This window comes from Scophthalmus maximus, chromosome 16 (genome assembly GCF_022379125.1).
Source record: "Scophthalmus maximus strain ysfricsl-2021 chromosome 16, ASM2237912v1, whole genome shotgun sequence".
Taxonomy (NCBI): Eukaryota; Metazoa; Chordata; class Actinopteri; order Pleuronectiformes; family Scophthalmidae; genus Scophthalmus; species Scophthalmus maximus.
Window position 1 is genome coordinate 9,528,293 of NC_061530.1, and position 23,013 is coordinate 9,551,305.

At 41.9% G+C, this 23,013-nt stretch overlaps 4 protein-coding genes across 7 annotated transcripts; 1 reads left to right on the forward strand and 3 right to left on the reverse strand.

The window, feature by feature from the left end:
• Positions 1 to 389: 389 nt before the first annotated feature.
• rsph10b (radial spoke head 10 homolog B) lies at positions 390 to 6,357 on the reverse strand. Of its 3 annotated transcripts, none has more exons than XM_035613958.2 (18): positions 6,190 to 6,357; positions 5,835 to 6,021; positions 5,649 to 5,724; positions 5,283 to 5,351; positions 4,820 to 4,993; positions 4,654 to 4,739; positions 4,453 to 4,573; positions 4,127 to 4,303; positions 3,851 to 3,956; positions 3,665 to 3,756; positions 3,367 to 3,556; positions 3,154 to 3,259; positions 2,274 to 2,353; positions 1,918 to 2,066; positions 1,463 to 1,567; positions 1,131 to 1,310; positions 749 to 851; positions 390 to 638 (listed from the first exon to the last, which is right to left on the reverse strand). In XM_035613958.2, exons 1-18 carry the CDS (start codon positions 6,194 to 6,196, stop codon positions 508 to 510), a joined length of 2,139 nt encoding a protein of 712 aa, XP_035469851.1. In that variant the 5' UTR covers positions 6,197 to 6,357; the 3' UTR covers positions 390 to 507. The 3 variants fall into 3 exon arrangements, with proteins under 3 accessions (XP_035469851.1, XP_035469850.1, XP_035469852.1); XM_035613957.2 differs by having other exon boundaries at positions 3,665 to 3,762; XM_035613959.2 differs by lacking the exon at positions 6,190 to 6,357 and having other exon boundaries at positions 3,665 to 3,762; positions 5,835 to 6,142.
• A 132-nt stretch (positions 6,358 to 6,489) lies between these two features.
• On the reverse strand, positions 6,490 to 12,326 carry pms2 (PMS1 homolog 2, mismatch repair system component). Its single transcript, XM_035613956.2, has 15 exons — positions 11,918 to 12,326; positions 11,490 to 11,629; positions 11,100 to 11,186; positions 10,911 to 11,013; positions 10,643 to 10,826; positions 9,980 to 10,147; positions 9,675 to 9,772; positions 9,477 to 9,576; positions 9,303 to 9,387; positions 9,058 to 9,210; positions 8,031 to 8,913; positions 7,763 to 7,930; positions 7,564 to 7,664; positions 7,272 to 7,441; positions 6,490 to 6,906 (listed from the first exon to the last, which is right to left on the reverse strand). Exons 1-15 carry the CDS (start codon positions 11,929 to 11,931, stop codon positions 6,763 to 6,765), a joined length of 2,598 nt encoding a protein of 865 aa, XP_035469849.2. The 5' UTR covers positions 11,932 to 12,326; the 3' UTR covers positions 6,490 to 6,762.
• Positions 12,327 to 12,633: 307 nt separating this feature from the next.
• Positions 12,634 to 22,642, forward strand: eif2ak1 (eukaryotic translation initiation factor 2-alpha kinase 1). 2 transcript variants are annotated; one of them, XM_035613961.2, is made up of 15 exons: positions 12,634 to 13,043; positions 14,769 to 14,939; positions 15,072 to 15,208; positions 15,417 to 15,451; positions 15,575 to 15,674; positions 15,756 to 15,836; positions 15,931 to 16,024; positions 16,135 to 16,183; positions 16,325 to 16,676; positions 16,829 to 16,934; positions 17,735 to 17,841; positions 21,292 to 21,406; positions 21,514 to 21,593; positions 21,779 to 22,012; positions 22,321 to 22,642. In XM_035613961.2, exons 1-15 carry the CDS (start codon positions 12,854 to 12,856, stop codon positions 22,444 to 22,446), a joined length of 1,977 nt encoding a protein of 658 aa, XP_035469854.2. In that variant the 5' UTR covers positions 12,634 to 12,853; the 3' UTR covers positions 22,447 to 22,642. The 2 variants fall into 2 exon arrangements, with proteins under 2 accessions (XP_035469854.2, XP_035469853.2); XM_035613960.2 differs by lacking the exon at positions 12,634 to 13,043 and adding an exon at positions 14,370 to 14,523.
• LOC118288135 (ankyrin repeat domain-containing protein 61) lies at positions 16,919 to 20,726 on the reverse strand. The gene is made up of 5 exons (XM_035613968.2): positions 20,330 to 20,726; positions 19,912 to 20,006; positions 19,411 to 19,582; positions 18,984 to 19,184; positions 16,919 to 18,570 (listed from the first exon to the last, which is right to left on the reverse strand). The coding sequence occupies exons 1-5, from the start codon at positions 20,510 to 20,512 to the stop codon at positions 17,941 to 17,943; spliced, it is 1,281 nt and encodes a 426-aa protein (XP_035469861.2). The 5' UTR covers positions 20,513 to 20,726; the 3' UTR covers positions 16,919 to 17,940.
• Positions 22,643 to 23,013: the final 371 nt, after the last annotated feature.

The window sequence follows — 23,013 nt, forward strand, 5'->3', positions numbered from 1 at the left end:
ACAACCCAGTCCAATATTTTACAATTCATGTGTTTATGGAACAAAAGTGTACTAACGTGAGGAAGGAGCAGTGGGATGATTTGGGACTTGGTTGGAGATGGTCCACATCCAAGAAGCAGATAATAGTGGAATTAAAGGCAAAAGGTGCCATCTGGTGGCAGTATTTATGTTGCTTTGTTTATTTTACTATAATATATAGTTAAATTGAATTGAATCATCACAGACTTAATTGATGCTAGTTGTTTTGAAATCAGAAAAATTATAATGCATTAAGTAAAGAGATTTCACTTTTTCCCACTTGTGGCCCCTGGAGCCCAAGGGCCTGGAGCTTAAAGTTGGTCCATGAAGATCTTTTTCTTATATGTTAACAAAACCACTGTTGCACCTGATTAAATCTCATGATTTATTATGTATAAAACAAATACATTTACCCATTAATTGACTTCATAGTGTCAACTGACCCAACAAAAACAAATGTATGCAGACAACCTGGCTCCTTGTTGGGCCTCAGTTAGAGGGATGCTTATCCTCAGTCGTGTTTTCAGTCACTAACTGGTGATGCTCAAACGCAGGGAAGAAAAAGTGGTTGAAGAACTGATGAATTGTCTCCTGTTTGGCCTCAATTCCCCTGGTTTCCCCTGGATATATATTAAAAACCACATTTACTGGTATGTTATGAGACAAACCATAGATTTGAATATCATGATTTTCATGTTGGGAGCATTCCCAACATGAAATCCAAACAAACCTGCAGATTGATGACGCTCATTGACTTCAGTCTTGAACTCTTGTTGACTCTCCAAGATGTCCTGAGCCGGGGATAACTCTGCTGTGTCACTGCATTCCGCCATCTGTGGTAAGATGGAAATACAAATCATCGTCAAAGATTTTGGCAAAATAATGTTGGCCAAATTTACTACATATATCATTGACATCAACAGCAGAGGTGTAACAATATTGATACTGTATCAAGACTGGATATTTGGATGTCTGTCTGATTTCACATAGGTGCAGCCCTATACTTTGGCTTAATGGGGTAAGCTGCCACCTGGACAGAAAAGTGTATGTCACACTCTTTGAATAGAGTGTGTCAGGGGTGCAGTCATGAGAGGCTTCTAAAAGAGTCTGACCGATTGGCCAAGGCTGCTTGCAGTCTGTAAGATTTTCTCGCTGTCCTCCGCCTCAGAAAGATCTCCGGCCTCGTCATCAGATCTGGACAGGGAGTGCGACTCCTCTGGGCTTTTGGAGACCTGCTGACACTTCACTTCAGCACAACAAAGAAGTACCTCAAAGAACTCCAGGAATGTAATCTGCAGCAGGGAAAGAGTGAGTAAAGTAGAGTCATACAGAGGGGTGGAAGGAATACAAAAAAAAAAGGATATGGGGACAAATGGTAATCTTCCAGTGGGCATCAGAAAATGACAAATCAACTGGTGTTAACACTACAGGGTTAGGTTCAAACCTCCAGGTTCAGGCAGGACAACAGGTTGTTGGGGTCACGGCTGTCTGCGGTGATGATCTTCAGTAACCTCACTGTGGTCAGCTTATTGTCCAACAGGCGGAGATCCTGGCAGGGTAGACAAGATTTCAATAATCAACAAAATGTCATGGTGGAAATGACGCATTTCAAGTATGTGCCTGACATATTTGTTGTAGTTAATGGACTATGTTTATTGAATGGGATGTTTTGGTTCTGTTTTGCAACTGAAAAGTAGGTCACATCTGTAAGAAAACATCCAAGCAATAGTTTGATGGGTTTTCCTCAGCTTCTATAATTTGATTTGAAATGATTCTAAATCAAAAAGATCTCTGGTGATTAAATCAGAGTAGAAACTGATTCCATTACTTTCAGAATGTTATGGGTAAAAATGATCAAGACTACAGTTAATATTCAGGGAAACGTTTAGTCTGTTGCACCTTGAACATCCACAGCAGGTGCCTGCAGGTCATGGTCTGGTCTTCACTGGGGGCCGCGTGGACCGCAGAGTAAGCCTGATACACTTCCCAGCACCTGCTTGTGTACTTCATAGCCACAACTGAAAGGTCTGGTTGTCCAAACAGGAAGCCTAGATTAGAAAACAGCTATAGTCAGTGAGCACAGTCATCACTGCACAACATAAAGCTAAGAAACGGTGTTGAATGCTGCACCGCTGGTTTCTGTAGGTGTGTCGTCTCAGACAAAGCATGCATTAACAAGCACCAGACAAGTGAGAAACCTGCAAACTGCTAAATGCCCAATGGACTGAAACATTTGCAGTGCTAATAGTTGCCACCTTTTACATTCTTGGCATTGGGAAGGACGTCGTCTGTCATCAGTTTGGATAAGCACGCAGCCAGAAGGTACTTATTTGACCTGTGAAAAGAGAAGTGACGTTTCTCATTCAAAACCACTTAAAGAGGATTAAATAGACGTATATTATAATCCAGTCCTTCTGTTATTCCTTTGTGGGGTAGTTATTCTGTCCCCATAATGCTTTTTTTCAGTGAAACCCTTGCAACTCTAACATCACTGGGGCTCATTTTAGCTTTAAATCATTTCAAATTAAGTTTGGAATTCACAGCCATAAAGCTGGTGTCTCCGTGTGTCTGTACTTTGGCAACACTGGGCATTGGACTACATGCTAACATGCAGATTTTCTGTAGGTGTAATGTTACGCATGCTAAAGTAAATGTGAGTCAGGTGGCAATGCCATTAGTTTTAAGAAATAGCAAGTTCAAAATTTTGGGTCGATTAAGATTTTTGACCTGTTGAGACCTCGATGGAAAATCTGAATCAACAGCGTTATTACAAATAACCCTGCAGGGAATAATGGTCATAAATGTCTGTCCAACTTCATGTCAGGCCATCCAGTAGTGGTTGAAAAATACTGAAAACCACAAATAAACCTCTTGGTGGTGACAGAGTAAACATTAAGAGGATCATCCAGTCGGCAGGATTCATCCTCTGGAGACCATGCATGTCCTGTATTAAATTTCATGGCAGTCCATGCAGTGGTTGCTGAGTGGTGCACAGACCGACGGACAATTAAGAAGGGCATCCCTGGAACAATGCTGCCAGCATAGTTTTTTTACAAACTTAAAGTTCATTATTAAACGATACAAGCTTTTAAATCTACTGGTGATGATGCTGCTTGAACAAGTTTTATTCCTTACGCCATGTCTCTATTGTAGATGTGGTAGGCCACGATCACTAGACATCTGAGGAGCCCTCCAAGTGGCATGGGGGTAAAAGGAGAGTGGATCTGTGTGGTGGAATTCTCTGAGACACACAAAGGGTGACGACATTGAGCACAGTGTCCAAGCATCCAGAAATACTGTGATTATGTAGAACTGTAGGAAGTATTGCGAACGGCAGTTGCTCTCTACCTTTGATTAAACGGGCTATCTGGGTCAGGGTGATGTCATGATGGTGGATGTTACAGTCTTTGAGCAGGCGCCAGAGCAGCAGGTGGGAGAGCAGGTAGGTGTTGTCTGGGGAGTGGTCATAACCGAGTCTGCTGTAGAAACTGTAGATTGACCGCAGCTCTGTGTCTTTCCTCATGACCACAAACTCCACCTGTTACTCAGTATTACAGTATCGGGGAAGGAAACAGGGGTGAATATGAGGATGTAGGGTTAAGATCATACTGCATGTTGACAACTTTACATTGAAGCAGAACCAAACCTGTTTGCGCTCAGTGTTACGCTTTCTCTGGGGGAATTTATCCAGAAGACATTCAATATTCAGGGGCATGTCTGAATCACTGCCTGCAACACCTGCACCTGCAACAAAATACTAAATATAAGCCATCTGATGATTTGAATATCTCCTGATAATTTTGAAAAGAGCTAATGGGCTGCAGATGCTCACCACACAGAGGAGTGGGCGCTATGTTTCCATTCAAGCTGGGTGTCTTCATCTGATCGTCCACAAACTCTCCTTCAAAAACATGCCCATCCTTAAAAGTGAACTTTCCCTATGAACCACAGTCACATTAAGAACGACTTACAAGTACGTGTGTTTTAATTAACATCAACCTCACCATACATATTTTACTGAATATGGGCAAATCAGAGTCAGAGTGTTTTGTTGAATTTGGAAACATGCATATTGACAGTGAGTGGCAATGCTGTAGCTTTGGTCAACCTCTCCATGCTTTTTATTGTTCTTCCATTCCCCTTCATAGGTTGCACCACCGGCGTAGAAAAACGTCCCCTGTCCGTGCCGCTGACCCTGAACAAAATCCCCTGTGTACCGATTACTCTGGGAATACTGGGACCCATCGACCCGCCTCAGGATCCAGACATGTGTTCCTCGCCCGTGCTGCCAGAGAAGTGAGCTCATGTGATTCCCAACAAAAACATTTGCCGAGGTTAACATGACGAAAGCTATTTTTCTTGAATAACTATAATGTATTTGAGAGAGTAAAAACACTGCCGGATATGTTGATGTCAATAGGTGTGCTGTCATACCTGGATCCCCTCCTGCCACATCCCAACATACTCCTCTCCCAGCTTCAGCCACCTCATGGTGCCCTCTCCATGCCTCAGGCTGTTCTTCCACTCACCAGAGTAAATGTTACCAGAAGGGTAGCTGTTAAGAAACAGATGTTGCAGTTTTTGGAAGTTCAAATGTAACTCAGGGAACAGGTTGATCATATACCACATACATACCATCTCTCTCCGAATCCCTCTCTGCTGTTCTTCACCCAGTCGCCTTTGTACCAAGAGCTCTCGCCCTGGTTATAATACACTTCACCCTAACACAAAGAGGATTCATTTAGACAAAAATTGTTCAAATAAAACACTCATACCTAATAATTACATTGGTGAATCATACCTTTCCGTGCCTCTTGCCCTGGTCCCACTGCCCTCTGTATAACACACCACTGTTGGCACATTTGTAAGATCCCGTCCCATGTCGTATACCGTTGTAGACTTCTCCCTTGTAGGAGCTGCCGTTTGGCCAGGTGTAGGCCCCCTGGCCCATGGGAATATTGCACACAAAATCTCCCTGTTGGATCAAAAAACTTTAATTTACTTTAACATTTTGATAAGAGCATTTATTACTATATTATTGTGTCTTATTGTTTCTTTACCGTACTCCATTTTATTTAATATTGTATGTGTACAGGATGCATGTATCTAAATGTTACGGACACAGAGGTGCTTAAGAAACAATCAAATTTAACTTCATAAATAGACAAAAATATATTGAATCTGTTGTCATAAAAAAAAAATAGATGAGCAATAATAACACATTTTAGTTTAATTACAGCCACTATATCATTATTGTACCTTACCTCATATCTCAACCCATCAGCCCATGTGAAGACACCAGGTCCATTCATAAGTCCCTTGGCGAACACACCCTTGACAAAAGCAAAGCAGTGTCTTTATGACTATGATCTGTATACCCTAATGAAAATTACATTGATTTCAGATTCATATTTTTAAGGAAATAATTTAATTGGAAGAAAAAACATTTCTAGGGAATTTTCAAAATTTGAGAATGTATTTTAGCATTAAATGAATGTATGGCAACTAACTGTATCTAAAGAAATAGTTTCCTTTCAACAGATATACCAACTGTAGTGATTAGAAAATGTCAAATCTATGTTCATTGTCTTTTGTAAAAGCTCATTCTAAAGGCAGTGTGGTCATTGCACCTTGTATGTGTGGCCTCCTTCAAAACTAGCGACACCATTTCCATGAAGCTGCCCTTCGCAGGTTTCTCCTTCGTATCTGTCAACGAGACGTTTCACTGCGTAAACAGCGCAGGTCCCAGAGATCCCCCCGTAACTGAGCTTGGAACAGGATTTGAACTGTCCAATGGGTGTGGAGTGATGATGTACCTCTGAGTGATGAGACTGAACAGTGTGGGGAGCTGGTACATGTCGTCGACCTCGGGCAGTTCGTCGCCGCCGGCGCGGCCCCGGAAGTCGGTTTGGTTTGGTTCGATATCCGCTGAATTCACGGAGGAACCATCAGAGCGGCTCGGGAACTTTCTGTTTCGTCCCTGACCTGCCGTCTTCGGCATCTCTGCGCTCACACACACACACACACACACACACGTAAGCAGGACGCTGGATGCTGAATTTCAGCCTGTTTTTCAACCTACAAGCTTTATTCAAACATGCATATACTTTTTATAATTCTATATGTATTATAAACATATTATTGAAAAGGGACTGTGCGAGGATTCACTACCTGTCATATGCGACGAGATCACAGGAGAGCGCGTGCGTTTGATCCACGGGGATGACGTCACATTCGCATCACAATGTGATGTTTTTTTTCATCATCCCACCCAGAGAACTCTTCACACTCCCTCAGCTTCTACATCCAAAGTTCAAGGCAGCGATCCCGTTCAGCGTCAGTGTCGCACGTTCAAGCCATGGCCGTCTCCATGGTAACGGAGAAAGACGCTCACAACTACGGCAACGTCGCTCAGTCAAAAAGGATCGAATAAGGCCCATCTAGAATAAATTAACAGAGGTAGACAACACCAAGAATATATCTTATTTTATTCATCTCAGGCATAAAAAAAACTATTATTTTTAAGATGCAAAATGCAAAAAATATAAAAACAAAAACTTATATCCAGACAATGTGTCAATAACAAGCATCTCAACCACACAAATGTACAATGTCTATAGTTAAGACTCATGTCTTCAGCGTATTGTTGCATCAGCAAGGGTGATGTTGAACAGGGATAACCTAAAACAAAACAACAGCCCAGCGTAGAGTAATGTTCTCCTGTGTGGTCCCTCCTTGTCACAGTCAGTCTGGTGAGATGATGTCCAGGTTGGCAAGGTGTCTCATGGTGGGCCTGCCGTGAGGACAGTTCCAGGGATGCTCGATTTCCCCCATGTGAACCACCAGCTTCTTCATCTCGCTGACACTCAGAGCAGTGCCAATCATGACCTGGACGTGGATGTAAGCAAAAACACAATGATAATGTAACAGGAAGCAGCAGTTTTTAAAAAAAAGGATTTCATTAGTTGTGTTATTGTATATATTTATAAAGGACCATCAAGTCTTTTACAATTTAGACATCATGTTTTACTACAAACACATTACGGGCAAATAGTTTCAAAAGTTTTTATCTGACTTTCCACACAGCTGCTTGTTTTCATTAATTTCCTTGGGATGTGCATGTTGACTTCCCCTCCAATTCAAATTTACAATAGTAAAGTCAAAGGCCTCAGAAAAGTAGACTTCCAACAAAGTCAAAGCCTGGTCTGTGTAAATATCTGAAATATCTTAAAACTCAATCTGTATAAACTCACAGATTTCCGACAAGACCTGGAGGCAAACATCTGTCTGACTCTGGATGGTCGGCACATGACCCCCGGGCTGTCACTCAACATGAAGATCAGCTCCTCGATATCGCCTGGACCGAATGTCCAGTTCTTGCTGGTAGGCAGAGACACCAGCTTAACCCTCTCCATCACCTGAGCTACAGTCACAGTGAAAAACGCGTTCAGTCGTCACAATGATCAGAAATGGGAAACGTGTATGTCGAGCTTGAGACGAAATGAACTCAAGCTTAACCACTCGTATCAAACAAAAGGTTCATACCATCCTCCTCAACCAGAAATTCAAAGCCATTCTTTCGGAAAATCTCAATGTTCTCCAAGAGTATGTTCTCACTGACGGCAGTGAGGTGAAGTTTCTGAGGGCTACAAACATATGAAAGGAAAACTGGACCAGTTAAAATGTACGTCTAAAAAAACAGACAATATGAACATTAATTCAAAATACTAATTTAGATTCTTACACTATGAGTTTCTGTCCTTGGAGCACAGTGTGCTGCTGCAGCATCTCAAAGTTGTATTTCTCATCTGTGGCGTGTTGGTCAATCATGAAGATGTCCGAGTTGAGCTTTGTGATAATGAAGCCCAGGTTGAACTGACCAATGATCTCCATCTCCTTGAACATGTCTTTGCTGTGGAGATTAACGTCAGATTGATTACCTTTCAGGGAATTACACTCCAATACTGCTACATTCAGCCGGGAGTCGTTGTGGTATAGTAGTAAAGTCCTACCTGATCTCCTTCTTCAGCTCTTCCTCTGCACTTTGGTTTTCTCCGGGGTTGATCTTGGCCCTGAAGCGTCGGTAGAGCAGCTCCTCATCTGCCTTTTGCTTCCGCCGGTCCTTTATCCTTCTAATCTTCCCTTCAAGCTCTTGTAAAGAGAACTGGAGAGGCACCCTCCTCCTCTGTAAGCAAACTGGAGCATCCACAGTCGTGGTAGATGATCCCACAGAACAGTTTTGGTCGAGGTTGGGTTTGAGTTCTGTGGGGAAATGTGCACTCTCTTTCCTGGCCCTCTTGGCATCCGGGCTCACAGTACCGTCCTCATTTGAAGTGCATGGCCCAGTTTGTAACTCTGGGTCTTCAGGAACAGCATGACTGTTGTCTGATGTTTCTTCTAATTCTTCTTCTTTTACACTGGGTCTGTCAATCACCAGTTCAGGAGAACCGGCCTCCAGGCCAGAACTCTGACTATCTGGAGCAACTGTGGTGGAAACAATACTGGAAGCAGCATCATCTTTTCCATGCTCTGTATCACCACACGACATCCTTCTGTATCTGAATCCATCTAGCGCAGATTGCCCCACTGGGGAGCATTCAGCCAGATCTTTTTCAGGTTTCAAAGGAGATTTAGCACTTGAGTTGGAAGCAGGAGCTTTTACAGAACAATTTAAAAAAGACTGCAGTGTTTTCTGTGTTGGGCTACTGCTGGCAGCTTTTGACAGGTTTGATTTGCTCCCAGATGTGGCGCATTTGTGGTGGCTTGAAAAAGCAGCTTTTAGGCTGGCCAGGTTCAAAGCTAACTTTGGGCTCTGTGTCACTGGTTCCACGGCTTCTCCACGTTGTGGCATGTTCTCATTAGATGAGACAACCTGACATAGGTCAGATGTTGCAGCTGCAGATAATAGACAGACAAAAATGGCAAAATAAAAGCACTCTAATGGAAAAGTGTCAATCTCTAACTGATACCAAAGCTATAATATGAAGATATACATATTAACTGTTGATATGCAGGCTAAATATAATGATGCGCTCTTACTGGTGTTGGGCATCCGTGTATAGTTCAGGCTGATTTTGTTGACTCCAGCCTCAAACATGCTGATGAGAGAGGTCTTCAGAATAGCCAGCAAGAGCTTCTCCTCCTGAAGTAAAATCTGTCGCTTGTCTGGGGTTACGTTCACATCCACACACTCTGAAATAACACCACAAAGAACCCCTCATGTAGTACACAATGCCAGTTGTGAAGTTCAGAAATACAATTTTGATATAATCAAATTTTCTTACCTGAGGCAACAGCTATGTTCAAGGCAACAAATGGATACTGGTGTCTGTTATACATGTGATACACTTCATTCACAACTTTGGTCACCTGCAAGTTAGGAATATCTGGAGGTCAGGCTGAAAATCAGGGAATCCTCACCTTTAAATTTCCAAATAAATCCACTGCACAGGACATACCTTGAGGGGATCACATGGCCGGTTGTTAATGAAAAAGAACTGTCTGTCAGTGGCACTTCTCCCAACACCATGTTCCCCATGTGACACAAACCCTGTGATGCTGCCAAAGCACACAGTTTTTAATTTAAAATAAATAAAAATATAAACTACTTCGATCGCAGAGAGGACACAGGGCTTTGAAGCAAACGTGCTACTCACGTGAAAAGCTGTTTGGGAAGATCTGCCTCCTTCAGGCCATATTCTTCAATAATATTTTCTGTGGGGGATACTTGTTGAAAAGGCAGAAGACTCTGTAGCTGTGGGATACACGGCCATGGAAAAGCAAACAAATATATTTCCATACAATTTTTGTTTCTTAAAGGTTCCAGACATTCCTTACAGTAACTCTATAAGATTCCTTGAAAATATTAAACAAACTCTATAATCAATATCAAGCCATAAGCAAATAAAATGTCCTTCTATATTGGCAACAATTAGAAGATCCAATGAACCAATGTTCCAACCTGTTTTGGTCCAAATATGGCTCCAATATTGTCTCTCATACTCTGGCTACCACTGGTGCTGAGCACTGTGCTGCGCTTTCCCTTCTCATTTTGGTTGGAACAGGTAATACGCACTCCTGTAGAGATGATGCAGTACGACTGCAGGACATGTATCATTTTGGTGTACTCCTGAAAATACAAAGAAATTAAATTACATTTTTTGGAAGAGATTAAATGTGAAGGACATGTGTAATCATTTGAATATGATTGGCTCTAAATTGGTAAATTCAAAGGATACTAAATTAAAAATGACAATGCGCTTAATATGTGTTATAATTATTATACTACATTTTGAGGGCACAGATTCCATTTACAAAAAGTTCCAGATGATGTGTTCATGAAGTGGTGGAAGATTGATGTTGCCCAATACCTTTTGCCATTCACAAAAGAAATTGTTCAATTTAAGACCTATATTATATAGAGTCTATATAATATATAGTCTATATTATATAGACTGAAGATCAAACCCATTCAGCTAAATAAATAGAAACAGAAGGCTGCCTGGAATGTAAGACTACCTGTTAAACCAAAGACAGACTGTAACATGGAAGCTGTCAGGAGTGACAAATAATGTATGCAAAATGTAGCATGCAGAAACATCTGAATGATCCTTTAATGACGGACCTTCTTTATGTTGCGCTGGAACTCTTTGTGTCGAACGGGCAGGGTGTAGAAGAGCTGCTGCAGGCTGACTGTGGTGCCTTGCTGACGGGGATGGGGTGTCCGCTGCACCACGTGACCTTTGTGGTCAAACACAAGCTTGGTCCCCACCTGGTTGGACTCATGGCATGTCACCACACTCAGGTCACTGGGACAAGGAGTTGGAGGATAATGAGGTGGCAAGTAAAAAACATTCATGGGCCAAATGTACGCGTCTGTTCGAGTGTTTCACCTCAGAGCACAGAGGGAGCTGAGGGCTTCACCTCTGAAGCCAAACGTTTCCACACGGATGAGATCAGAGAAATCCCTGAGCTTTGACGTGTGATGCTTCAGTGCTGCGGGAACAGACGCGAGGACGTTTCACCAACAAGGATCAGGTAGCCCTTGTATAACGGAGTGAATGGACGAAGCAGACACTTACTCAGTGCTTCAAAGTTGGCCTCCTCTACTCCTTTTCCGTTGTCGGACACTTCCACCAGTTCGACTCCGCACTCCTTCAGCTTCACATCTGGAACATGCGGCAATGTGATACCGTGCGAAAAACAGCAATGGCAAGCGATCGCACGTCATTTTTATTTTCTCTAAATTGTATGATGCGGTCGAATCCCTCACCGCACAGTGAGAATCAAATCTCTATTTTTTTCCAACTGATTTATTTTGTTCCGCTGTGGAAACATGATCACAACAGCATCTTAGTGAAATGTGCTTTAGATGATATGTCATCTTGGAGAAAGGCCCAGTACAGATAATTCACGGCCTCTATGGTGAAAAAACAACAACAACAACAAGGTACGTGTATATCTTTTCTTACCAATGTTGGTGGCTCCTGCATCGACGCCGTTCTCCACCAGCTCTTTGACAGCAGTGGCCAGACTCAGCACCACCTGACCCGAGCAGATCTGATGCACTGAGTGCTTGTCGATGGCCTGGATGGCTCCTGCAGGCTCAGAGCTACCGGGAGACAGAACACAGGGATGTCGGGAGTGTCAAGGAGACCTGAGTGGAACATGTGGAGTTCCTATACAGTCAGAACTAGTTGTAGAGTTGGATGGAAGCGGACTTGTAGAGGAGATCCGCATTGTTCAGGACAGATTGGCAGATTGGCAGATACAGGTTTTGGGATATCTATATGACGAGGGGACGTCATTGGGCCTTAAACGTAATAAGTCATGGTGTTAAAAAAAAAGAAAAAAATGTATCTGCATGTAAATTAAATAAACATTACGGTAGCTGACTTACCAAGCCTCGGACATCTCCACAGCTTGAAAAGCTTTAAGAGGATTTCATTCAAATTTTCCTATGTGACTTCGTCTGAGCCCGAGACATTCAGCGACGCAAATCAACACGTTGCCATCAAATTAAACGCAGTTAATCCGTTTTCACGAACTGCAGGAGGTTAAGAGCCGCTTCACGACGCCGTGCTGTAAATACAAACGTGACGCCATAACGCGCGGACAGCGCGAGTCGTTCGCGAGCATCACCCGTGCGTCAAACTGCGCAGTTTTTACTATGAAAAATACATGAACTTTTTTTTTTTAAATAGTTACTGTCTGAAAAAAAACAACAAATTACAAAATATAGCAGCGACAATAACATCAAATATCGGGGTAGTAAAAAAGTGTTATTAAAAGCGTTGCCTCAAACTTTGTTGCATGTCATCACCGAGCCGGCGGTTTCGACCTACTGAGATGTTAGGGCGTGTGTGCAAATACCTCATATTATAGAAAAACGAATAAACTTCTCGCCGGGTCATTCTCAATCGTTTTCAGCTGTAGGCGTGTATTTTCTGTTACAACACAGCATCCATGTTGATTTTATGCTGTAATTTGTATTTTATATATATATATATATATATATATATATATATATATATATATATATATATATATTCATTTATTTATTTCCCCCCTATCGGTTTACAATTATGTAAGTCACTCCTATTAATTGTCAGACCACCCCTGAACGGCTGTCGCGTTACATCATGGCAGTCAGCGAGCATGTGTTCGCGTAATGTGGGACTTTTGGGGTAGTTAGTCTTTTTCTGGTGAAACTCATGTGTAGTGAACGTATGAGACGCTCGGGTTGAAGGAGTGCTTCATTACCGGACCCTAACTGCAGATATGGGGTAGCTGCTGAGAAGTGGGCAGCGTGTTAAAGATACATCTTCTACTCGTGATGTCATGCCGTCGTGATATGCACAGGTCCGGAGCCGCCGCCGGCCCGCTGCGGTCGGACGACTCCTGTGGGAACAGCAGTCACCTGTTGGTCCGTTACAACCTTAAAGCCGCCGGGGGGCGCGGGGCCGAGGCTAGCGTTAGCATGCTGCGTTCGGCGAGCGAAGAGGACGACGAGGTCCAGTTTGACAGTAAGCAGCTTTTTCTTCTCGTACGACAAAGTCGCTGCCTAACTCGTCGCGCTGTCGTCTGCTCATCCCTGACATCGTGTAAACATATGGTGGCGGTTGTCCTGCGTTACTTGACACACGCCAGAGCAAAATGTCTGACTTTGAATTTGCTTATTGTGTCTCTCTCTTGCTTTCGTGACCTGGCAGGGGCCTAGTGACACATGTATACAGCAGGTACACAGCAACGCGACAGCAGCGCGACAGCAGCGCTGAGCCCCTCCCACCCTTATGCTGCGTTCCAGTTCACCTCGGAACTCGGACCCCGGAAGTCGGGGTAGTGATTTTTTTCCCGACCTCCCAGGTCGGAATTCCCACTATAGTAGGTCTATCGTTCCATTTGCAATTTCCGACTCGGAGGTCGTAATTCCGAGTTCCGAGATCATGGTGGAACGATAAACCCGACTTCCGAGGTCCGAGAGTAAACAGAGTATTAGACAACTGACTGGCATTTTGATTCATCCGAGTGTCCATCCTGATGAATGGTCAAATAACAACCCGCATGTTTCTGCACTCGGGCAAATGGGTGGTGTACTCAAATTAAACTGCAAAGTGAAACGTGTGTCGACACCTGTGCAGCGATCATTTTACTCTTCAGACTCATCCTTCATTCTAGATATAAGAATTTGATGACCAAACATGTGCTAGTTGTGCTCATTTTATTCTAGTGTTCATTCTTTGTCCAGTGAAACAGGGATTGATCTCAGCGGAATTAGAAGTTACAGTAGATTGTTACAGAAGGGTCTTGTGACATTTCTGTCTGTCCAGCCCAGCTTAACCCTGATCAGCAGGGTGAAAACTGTTTAATATTACATCACACATTCATAAATTTGAAGGACATGTGCGAAACAGATTCAAAACTCAAACTCAAAACCAAAGAAAGAGTTTCAAGAAAAGAAAAGTTTCAATTTCCCAAAATGACACAAAGTAGTGACTTTCATTAGAATTCCATGCAGTTCACCTTTGAATAAAATTAATGGAACCCCTTTACAGCTTACACAAACTTGCAGTTAACAAATTAAGTTTGCAAGGGTTCAGTAACACAACACCATCAGGATATAATCTGTTGAACAATGAAATTCTGCTTCGGAAGAACAAGCCACGACTCGCTACTCCACACGTCCAGCAGTACGATGAGACGGACAAAAATAAGAGGAAACAAGCCCGACTGGCAATTCTGGCACAGGGACCAACCTTAGCTGGGCCATGTGTTTACAGTGTACAGTCGGTGGAGGAGGCTGGTGTCCGCAGATAAGCAGTACTGCCGTGCACGCCCCTATATGTGTAATCAAGATGAGTTTGTTTTGTGCCTTGCAAGTGAATAGCATTATCATCATTATTACAACTCTGAGTGCTTTATATCGCACCAGCAGGGTTTTATACAGAAAAATGGACCTACGAGAAAAAAGCATAGTTGAAACGATTGCAAAAGTTATTGAAGAAGGTAAGACAGTTGTAATTCTATACAGAAAAAAAGTATTGTTTATTAATACATATTGAATATTATTGAAATTTTAACAAGGTTAATATATAATCTTAACTTTTTTTGTGCTGAAAAATCCAGTTTGGGTCTATTGAGGGTGTAAAAATATATGTAAAAACAAAACTGAACAGAGTTGTGCCAAAACTTTGAAACTGTAACTCCCAACTGCTTCCTCCTTCTCATATTTCATTTCTATGTGTGCTCAGCTTCTGACACAGATAATAACCATGAGGTTTTAATGGCTGATGACAGACATTACCCGTCTATCCAAGAGTTTGCCTCAGCGATCCCCAACCACCTTCTCCTGGGGTCTCTGCTGGAGCACCTGTGCTTCGTCTACGAGAGTAATCCAAGACGCTCACATATGCTGTTTAAAGGTAGTTGCAAACAATTTACACTGGCATAAACAGTTTAAAGAAAAGAAAATGAAACACTTGTTTAGTATTCTGTCTCTATATCAGACTGTATGAATTATTCTGAGAGAATAATTTTGTTTTCCCTTTTGACAGTCATTGGCCAGCATTTAGCGACCATGAAACTCCTCTCACCTTTGGCCATAAGTGACGAGTTCAGCACCATCAGGCTCCAGCACAACCGGGCCTTCACTGAGCTACTCAACGCTGCCACCTCCTCATTGTACCCACAGGTAACTGGACAAGATGTAAACTGGGTGTTTACAGCTGGGATGACACAATGGCATGACCAAAGCAACACACTCAGCTCACAGTTTTGTTAACTGGGTAGTGCTTTTCTAATTTATTAACTTGTATATTTTGCTTAATTGTGCTCTCAGAGTTGATTGTTTTCATGTGCACAATGTGATGACAGTGTGTATCCTCATCTTATTTTTACAGGGTCTTGGCACAAACACAAACAATCTTGCTGCAAGGTAAGGTGCACTTGGTCCAGTTAGTTGAACGTTGAGTTGCTTCCTTGGAATATTTAATTATTACGTAAGAGATGTTTGTTTTTAATCAAGTATGATGTAAGATATTTTTCCCCCTTCCAACAGACCTAAGGAGGGACTCTTTCAAGCACAGACGTCCCGGTATCTTAGTGAGTTTGAAGAAATCTGCAGACTTGGGAAAGGATCATATGGAAATGTTTTTAAGGTATTTATTCAGCTCTAATCCACACTTATCCTCGTGAGACGAGGTGATCAACTCAGGCATGTTATCTTGATGCTTTTGCAGGTCATGAACAAACTTGATGGACAGTATTATGCTGTGAAGAAAATTCTCATCAAAAAAGTCTCAAAGGATGACTGTATGAAGGTAGGTTTGTCAGTGTTTTATCAATTGAAACTTTTCCGGCTCAAAGGCAGATATAATAGATGTTTTGTCTTGTTAAATGTTTTGTTTGCTCTAGGTCCTCAGGGAAGTCAAAGTACTGTCCAGCCTACAGCATGTAAATGTTGTGGGCTACCACACAGCGTGGATGGAACATGTTCAGCCTGCAGCACGTAAGCATTCACCTTGTTTTTGTTTGGCGAAAATTAATGACAGTAGTGTTCATGGAGACTAGTCAATGATAACATTGTATTATCCACCACAAAAACTGTCTTTGTTACAGATCGGGAGTCTCCCCTGCCTGCACTGGAATCACCTGAAGAAGAGGACATGTAAGTTCAGTGTAAACATTATCATTAACCAAAATTAGAACTAATCCTATGCTGGCTGATGACTTTTTAAAAAACAAAAGAGAAACGTGTGGCATTATAAAGTCTGCACAATAACTTTAAACTCTGCTCTTTTTTCTGCAGTTCCCATGACAGCTTCTCTATAGTTTTTCAAAGCCTCAGTCAAGCATCAACAGATGCAGCTGAATCTGACAAAGTCTCCCCAGAAGAGAAACAGTCTGTCAAGGCTTTAGTTCCTGCCCAAGAAAAGGGCCAGCTGTTTCCGAAGACGATGCAGCGCATCCCGGAGAACTACGTCCCCTGTGTGTTTCTGGGACAGCAAGGTCCCAAAAAGAACTCCAAATGTCCGGCCATGGGTTGGGACAGCTCAGAACTGTTAGAGGAGGAGAGCCGCAGGATTAGAATCGAGCTGAAGGACAACTCCTGCATTGACGACGAGTGGGCTGCCGATTGCATACCAAAGACTTCCACAGAGGTATGGGCTTAAGGTGCCTCTCAGGGATTCGACTAATTCCAAGAAAGATAAACACATTGTACAGGACATATGTTTCTTCAAGAAACATTAAGGGAAAATGTACACTAATAACATGTAAAACTTTTTCTGTAACGATTGCTCTTTGTCTGCAGGTGAAGTTCCACCTGATGCTCTACATCCAGATGCAGCTGTGTGAGCGCTCATTGAGTGACTGGATTGCTGAGAGAAATTCCAAGACCAGAGAAGAACAAACCAAATGTAATTGTTTCACACATTATGCATTATCCTGTAATAATATACTGTTCCAATACAGTGTTCATTTATTCAAAAGAAACACAATTTTATATTGTTTAGCATCATAGCAGATTTGTAATATACAAATCTCGGCAGTTTAATTGAATCGATCACTTAAGATGCAATGGCTCGCCAGTCTCTTCTTCAAAAGAAAACAGAAGCAACAACTGGGACTAAAATAAAAATAAAAAATGATTTACTATTATCTATTTACATGGGATAAATATGACTAATAATCAAATAATGATAGTGGCCAAGTGAACGGTTTGGCTAGCAGAAATAATGCAAAAATAGTGAGCTGATTCTACTTGCTGTTGATTTTGGCTCAGAGAAAAATAAAATTGCTCAAGGGGGGGGAATCACATTTAAACAATATAAAAACTACCAGCTCTATTTTTGATAGAAAGGAACAACACAAATGTGGATTTCACAACAGCACATGATCGACAAATCTTTCAAGTAGTAAATTGAAAACAAAAAAAATTCAACTATTTCCAATAAATTCAGGGGAGTCCTAAAATAGGAAAAGTCAAATATCTGTTGTCTTATATAAAGAAGGCTAAATTTCTATATAGTCACTAGGATGCAGTATAGTTAGGTGGTAGATATTGGATGAGACCAGAAAACACCAGAAAACAGTTGATGAATGATGTGAACCAGTCTACAGACTAGTCAAGTCCTGTTGGAGTAGAGTGAAGGTAAAGGTCGCACTTGTTGAATCCCATTTGCTTCATGTCCTTATGACCCACTGGTTGTATTTTCAGGTCCTTATGGTGGTGTTGATACTGAACCTACTCTCAACCTGTTGAGAAGCATACTTGAAGGGGTGGAGTATATTCACTCCAGAGGAATCATTCACAGGGACCTGAAGGTAAGATGCTGTCGTGGGTTTCATTTGACAAGTTGTCTCTCTAGTCCAGCTTAACACAAATGTTTGCAGTCACCTGCGGCTTTCTGTGACACGCAGGGGTCAACTAGGAGTAATAAAGAACGTGTCACTGAACGAGTCCCGTTCGTCAGCAGTTACAAAGGTGATGTTGTGTATGTTCTCCCAGTAGTTGAAGACAAAGTCATACAGCCTCTCAGGCAGCAATTTTTTTAATTCCCCATTCTCGCCGCGGACATGTTTCAGATAAATGTGACTCTTACAAATATCCTGAAGCTTTCTTGGCTGCTGAATGAGTTTTAGTAGCTGCTCTCTCTGCTTGAAGAAACATGGTAATGTCAGGGTTGAGGGCAGGTTGCCGTTTAGGTTGTAGACGGTGAGCGGGGATGTCAGGCTGAGGAGCTTCCCCAGCAGGGGGCTATTCCTCACATTAGGCCTGTGGTCCAGAAACAGAAACAGACAGTTCTCCCCTGTTCGGCTCAGCTTGTTGATGTTCGCGCCGTAGCCAAGCAACAGGTCCACCAGCTCCTTGTTGCCCATGCCGCACGCCTCCTGAAAAGGTGTCATTCCAGCCCCGTTCTCTGCGTTGGGCTCGGCCCCATGCTCCAGCAGCTCAGAGATGCAGCTTATGTTGTCTTCCAGGGTTTTAATGGTCTTCGTAGCCAATGCCAGGGCAGCGAGGTGCAGAGCAGTGTTTCCCGAGTGCTTCACCCCCTTGAAAACAGTCAGAAATTAACATGAATATCATAGAAGAAGTAGCACATATTTTAGAAATGTGAACAGCACAGTAAGATGTCATCTGGAATAAAAAAGTATCTGCACAAACTAAGATCTTTTGTGTGTAAGATATTTCCACTTTTCTTCCTTCTCAAACATTTACACGTGATAACAAAATGTCATTTGGATGTGATCTGGTCAACAAATATGGACAAATATCTTTAATTCTTTGCGGCAAGTTATAGTCCTTGAAACAGAACGTAAAGCATAGTGGACAATTAAAACAAACTTTAGACAAACACCTCCACTGTGCTTATCTTTTTGTATTTTATTGTGAAAATATAAGAGGAACTATAACGGACGTTCAGCAAACGTTAACTGCCACAAACAAACAAAGGAACAGCACAAACCGTGTTGATATCGGCTCCCTGCCTGATCAAGTTGGCGATAGTATCCTTATGGAGGATCCCGGCGGCCATGTGCAGGGGCGTCATCCCTCTGTTGTCCACGGCATTGACATCAGCACCATAGCTGGCGAGAATTTGGACAGCAGACAGAGCAGCGTAGCGCACTGATAGGTGGAGAGCAGTCTCCTGACTCGCTCCCTCTACCTAGGGAGGTACTGCATTCTTGAGAATCTTTGCAGAAGATTTTCATAATCTGTTTCCATATTTTTTATTTAATACTTTCACACATTCTAAGCTTTTATCCAGCCCTGCAAAATGACTTTTTTAACAATCTTGCATTATTGGACATTGAATTTCTCTGTTAGGACCTTAAATTCGCGCAACAAAAAAAAGAAAGGCTAGTTGTTGCAACAACAAAAAAACTGGTCACCTCTGCATTGATGTTAACACCATGCTCACAGAGGAGCTGTAGACAGGCCTCTGCCTTCCTATGCATAACGATCACAGCAGCCTGGAGCTTGGAATCTGGTTTTGCCCAAGGAGTCAGGATCCTTGGCCAACTGGTTATCACCAAGTGCAATGTGGTTCGACCAAGCTCGTCCCTGTGACAGAGGCAAAGGCGGTGAAACTGGTGCAGAGTTTTCGCTTTCTATTTTAGTCGATAAAAGGATCCAGTGACTTGCATGTTGTTGTTGTACTGAGTTTGCATGAGTTTGAATTCAGAGCAGTTGTAACGTGCAGTCTTTAGGAGATAAGAATCAATTTTAGCAACCCTAGCAGAGTTATCTTATTTTTTATTTAACGTGCGCCTTACACCGTGAAAAAAATGCTAGCTGATCAAACACTGCTGTATTGATGGGAGTGATGCTAGGTGTTACTGTGTGTTCTTGCATATCCGTGTGTGTGTGTGTGTGTGTGTGTTTGTCCAGACCTCATTTCAGGGTCTGCTCCTGATGACAGTAGGCTCTGCATGCTCTTTACTCTTCTGTAAGAGGCAGCCAAATGAAGGGGGCGGATAGCACGGCCCTAAGGCAGGACAAGTCAAGACAAATTGGAAAACCGGAAAACACAAATATGTTGTAGTGTAACACTACAAGAAGAACTCCCTAAGTACTGTTTCTTCGTCAGAAATGTAACCCATTGGAAGACGAATACATCGAGAGTAATCATTAAGCTTCTTGTGATGACCATTATCTATATAAGTGCTCATTCGTATATGATTTAGTGATATTATAGTATATAATATGCAGCATTTTTGTCAATGGGACAATATTTTCAGAACTTAAGTTTAAACATATTTCAATTCTTTATCCAATTCAGTCGTTGAAAAAAACGATTATTGCATTTACCTTCCAGAAAACTTTTCCAGGTAAACCGTCCTGGACCTGGATGGGAAGGTTGCTCCCATGCTTTTCTGACAATTCTTCAATACGCCCCACGTCCTCATCCATAACGGCGATATAGAATTCATTATTGTGAAATGCAATAATGTCACTGCTCCTGTCCTCATGTTCCCGCTGCTCTTCCAACATGACAAGGCATCGCAGCTTTCCTGCTGTCCGTTCTTAGTTTGTCAGGAGGGGAGTGGTTAACAGAATCTGGTTATTCTAGTTTGTCGTTGCAAGCGTTAATTTCTCAAAATGAATGTCAGTTGAATTGGGCGGGCGGAAATGAAAAAGTTACCACTTCTGTTTTTCTGTGTGTGTTGTATGCTGCAGCTACTTCTATTTAGTCAGTTCGGGGTTTTTTTTCAGTCAGGCAGGTTTTATCATCGAGGTGTGAGAGTTACATGTCTAAATTTGATGTGCAGCCTTTCTGTCACAACTGATAAGTTTTTGCTGAGTTCGGAGGCCAATTACAGGGACTAGTGACACTCTTTTGAGTAGTGAACGTTTTTTTTCCGGTGCTTGTGACACTTCAATATTTTATTTTAAGGAAAACAGAGGAATTATTACTATTTTAAACCTTACAGTACATTCTAACCAATCATTTTGCAGTGCAGAATATTAAGTATATAGTTATAGGTTAGTTCATGTGCTGCACAGTTGCTCCGTTGTGTTTTTCCTGAATTACTTTTTTTTTATGGACGCACCCAGTATTGCATCACAGTGTTGTACTATCCACAGTTGGAAAAATACAATGGCACAATTAAAAAAATTTAATGTTTGATGCTCTAAAACCCTGACATTTTTTATTTCTGCCCTTAATATTTGTACAAAACACTGATCTCAAAAGTGAATACATTGGACATTGCATCTTCACATTCCACATGGAGCTAATTCTAATTTCATTTCCCCCCCCCCTCCCACAGCCGAGAAACATTTTCCTCCATGCTAAGGACTGCCATGTTCGGATTGGGGACTTTGGTTTGGCCTGTGGAAAGATAATAGTGGACGGACGTAAAAGCACCATGTCTACCTTCAGTGGTAATACTCTTCCTCTTTGGATCGTTATCTTATTACAGCGCAGTATGTCATAGAACCAGTAGGTGGTGCTATTTGCTTATGAGTCATCTCTTTGGTGTACTTTGCAGGTTCCTTCCATACTACTGGTGTTGGTACATTTGTGTATGCTGCATCAGAACAATTGAATGGCTCACATTATGATTCAAAGGTAAACAAAGTAATAGTTCAACATCTAAATTATGTGTAATCCAGACTGAATTTTTGTTTTTTTTGTGTTATACTCATTTTGAACATTATCGTTTAGTCATTTATCTTCACCATTGTTAAGATTTTAATGACATTTGTAACAAGTGCCAGTCAAGACGTTATTTGTATTGTTTTTTGCGTTTACAGTCAGATATGTACAGCATCGGAGTGCTGGCTCTCGAGCTATTCCAGCCCTTTTGGACGGAGATGGAGAGGGTCCGGACCCTTGGAGACCTGCGAGAGGGGAAAATCCCAGACTCCTTCTGCCAGAGATGGCCGGTCCTGACGAAATACATCATGCAGCTAACGAGTAAAGAGCCTAGTGTTCGTCCCACAGCCAGCCAGCTTCTCCAGAGTGAACTCTTCTGCACCAAGGACATGGTACAGAGCTGCCTTTTAGTTTTAAATATAATTAACCATCCCTGATTTTTTTTGTGCTGTAAGAAAAATTTCCAAAATAGATTATTTGGATAATAAAACATAACACCTAAAAAGATGTTATACATTTATGGCAACAGCTATAAATTATATGGTTTTTTTTCACTTTGTGTGTAGCGATAACATTTGTGTTGAAGGGCAAAGTGATAGTGCAGTCTGTTTTAAAAGTAACATGTTGGCTCAAGGGGGTCAAACATGCATCTGCACTGAAGGTTCCCACCCATATTGAAAATAATTATTTCTTCCTTCAGGTGATCCATGGTTTGGAGAGAAGGGTTGAAGAGCAGGAAGAAGAGATCATGCAGCTGAGGAGACAGCTCAGTCGGCTTCAGAGCTCACAAGACACAGCCAATTTGTCAGAGTCATACGAGGCCTAAAGCATTACAAATTTCAGCAATATCCAGACTGTCAACACTTGATTTAATCAAGCACTGCGCTACGTTTGCAGGACTTCGTACAAGTGATAGAGTGAGTGAGTGAGAATGTGTTAACCTTTGAGTGTCTTATATACATGGATGTAAGGATGCAATTATTTATTTTCATGCAGCTGTACAATAAAACTTATTCATGCTATGTCTCGTGGGATCTCAAAGAAGCAACTATTATCGACCATTTGAGACGTTGCATTGAAAGTAATGGATTGAAACTGAAACAGTCATCTATACATAGAATTTATAAGAATGTATTTCATGGGGACACAGGCGCTTATATATTCATTAATATATGTTGAAAATGTCTTTGTTCTGTGGCCTGTGCGTGCAGTTAAAGGTAGTTTAGAGACTTAAGTTACTGGTCAAAGGGAATGCACTCTTATGTTCATAACTTTTACAAGAGGAATTATAATGAGCACTCAGTCATTTTTATTTAGGGACGTTTCAGCATGGATACAGAAATCTGTGTTGCAAAGTCAATCTGGCGGTCTGGTTGTAGCCGGATAATCGTGC

Coding starts and splice junctions, on each gene's coding strand:
- rsph10b (XM_035613957.2), bottom strand. Junction 4,740..4,819: donor AGGGCAAGAGGCACGGAAAG/GTATGATTCACC, acceptor TCTTTGTGTTAG/GGTGAAGTGTATTATAACCA. Junction 3,763..3,850: donor AGCGCCCACTCCTCTGTGTG/GTGAGCATCTGC, acceptor ATTTTGTTGCAG/GTGCAGGTGTTGCAGGCAGT.
- pms2 (XM_035613956.2), bottom strand. Junction 10,827..10,910: donor AGCTCCCTCTGTGCTCTGAG/GTGAAACACTCG, acceptor TCCTTGTCCCAG/TGACCTGAGTGTGGTGACAT. Junction 9,211..9,302: donor GAACATAGCTGTTGCCTCAG/GTAAGAAAATTT, acceptor GTGTTATTTCAG/AGTGTGTGGATGTGAACGTA.
- eif2ak1 (XM_035613961.2), top strand. CDS start 12,854: ATGTCATGCCGTCGTGATATGCACAGGTCCGGAGCCGCCGCCGGCCCG. Junction 13,044..14,768: donor CGACGAGGTCCAGTTTGACA/GTAAGCAGCTTT, acceptor ATGTGTGCTCAG/CTTCTGACACAGATAATAAC. Junction 21,594..21,778: donor GCTCACATTATGATTCAAAG/GTAAACAAAGTA, acceptor TTGCGTTTACAG/TCAGATATGTACAGCATCGG.
- LOC118288135 (XM_035613968.2), bottom strand. CDS start 20,512: ATGTTGGAAGAGCAGCGGGAACATGAGGACAGGAGCAGTGACATTATT. Junction 20,007..20,329: donor CTGGAAAAGTTTTCTGGAAG/GTAAATGCAATA, acceptor GTCCTGCCTTAG/GGCCGTGCTATCCGCCCCCT. Junction 19,583..19,911: donor GGAGCAGACCCTGAAATGAG/GTCTGGACAAAC, acceptor CCTCTGTCACAG/GGACGAGCTTGGTCGAACCA.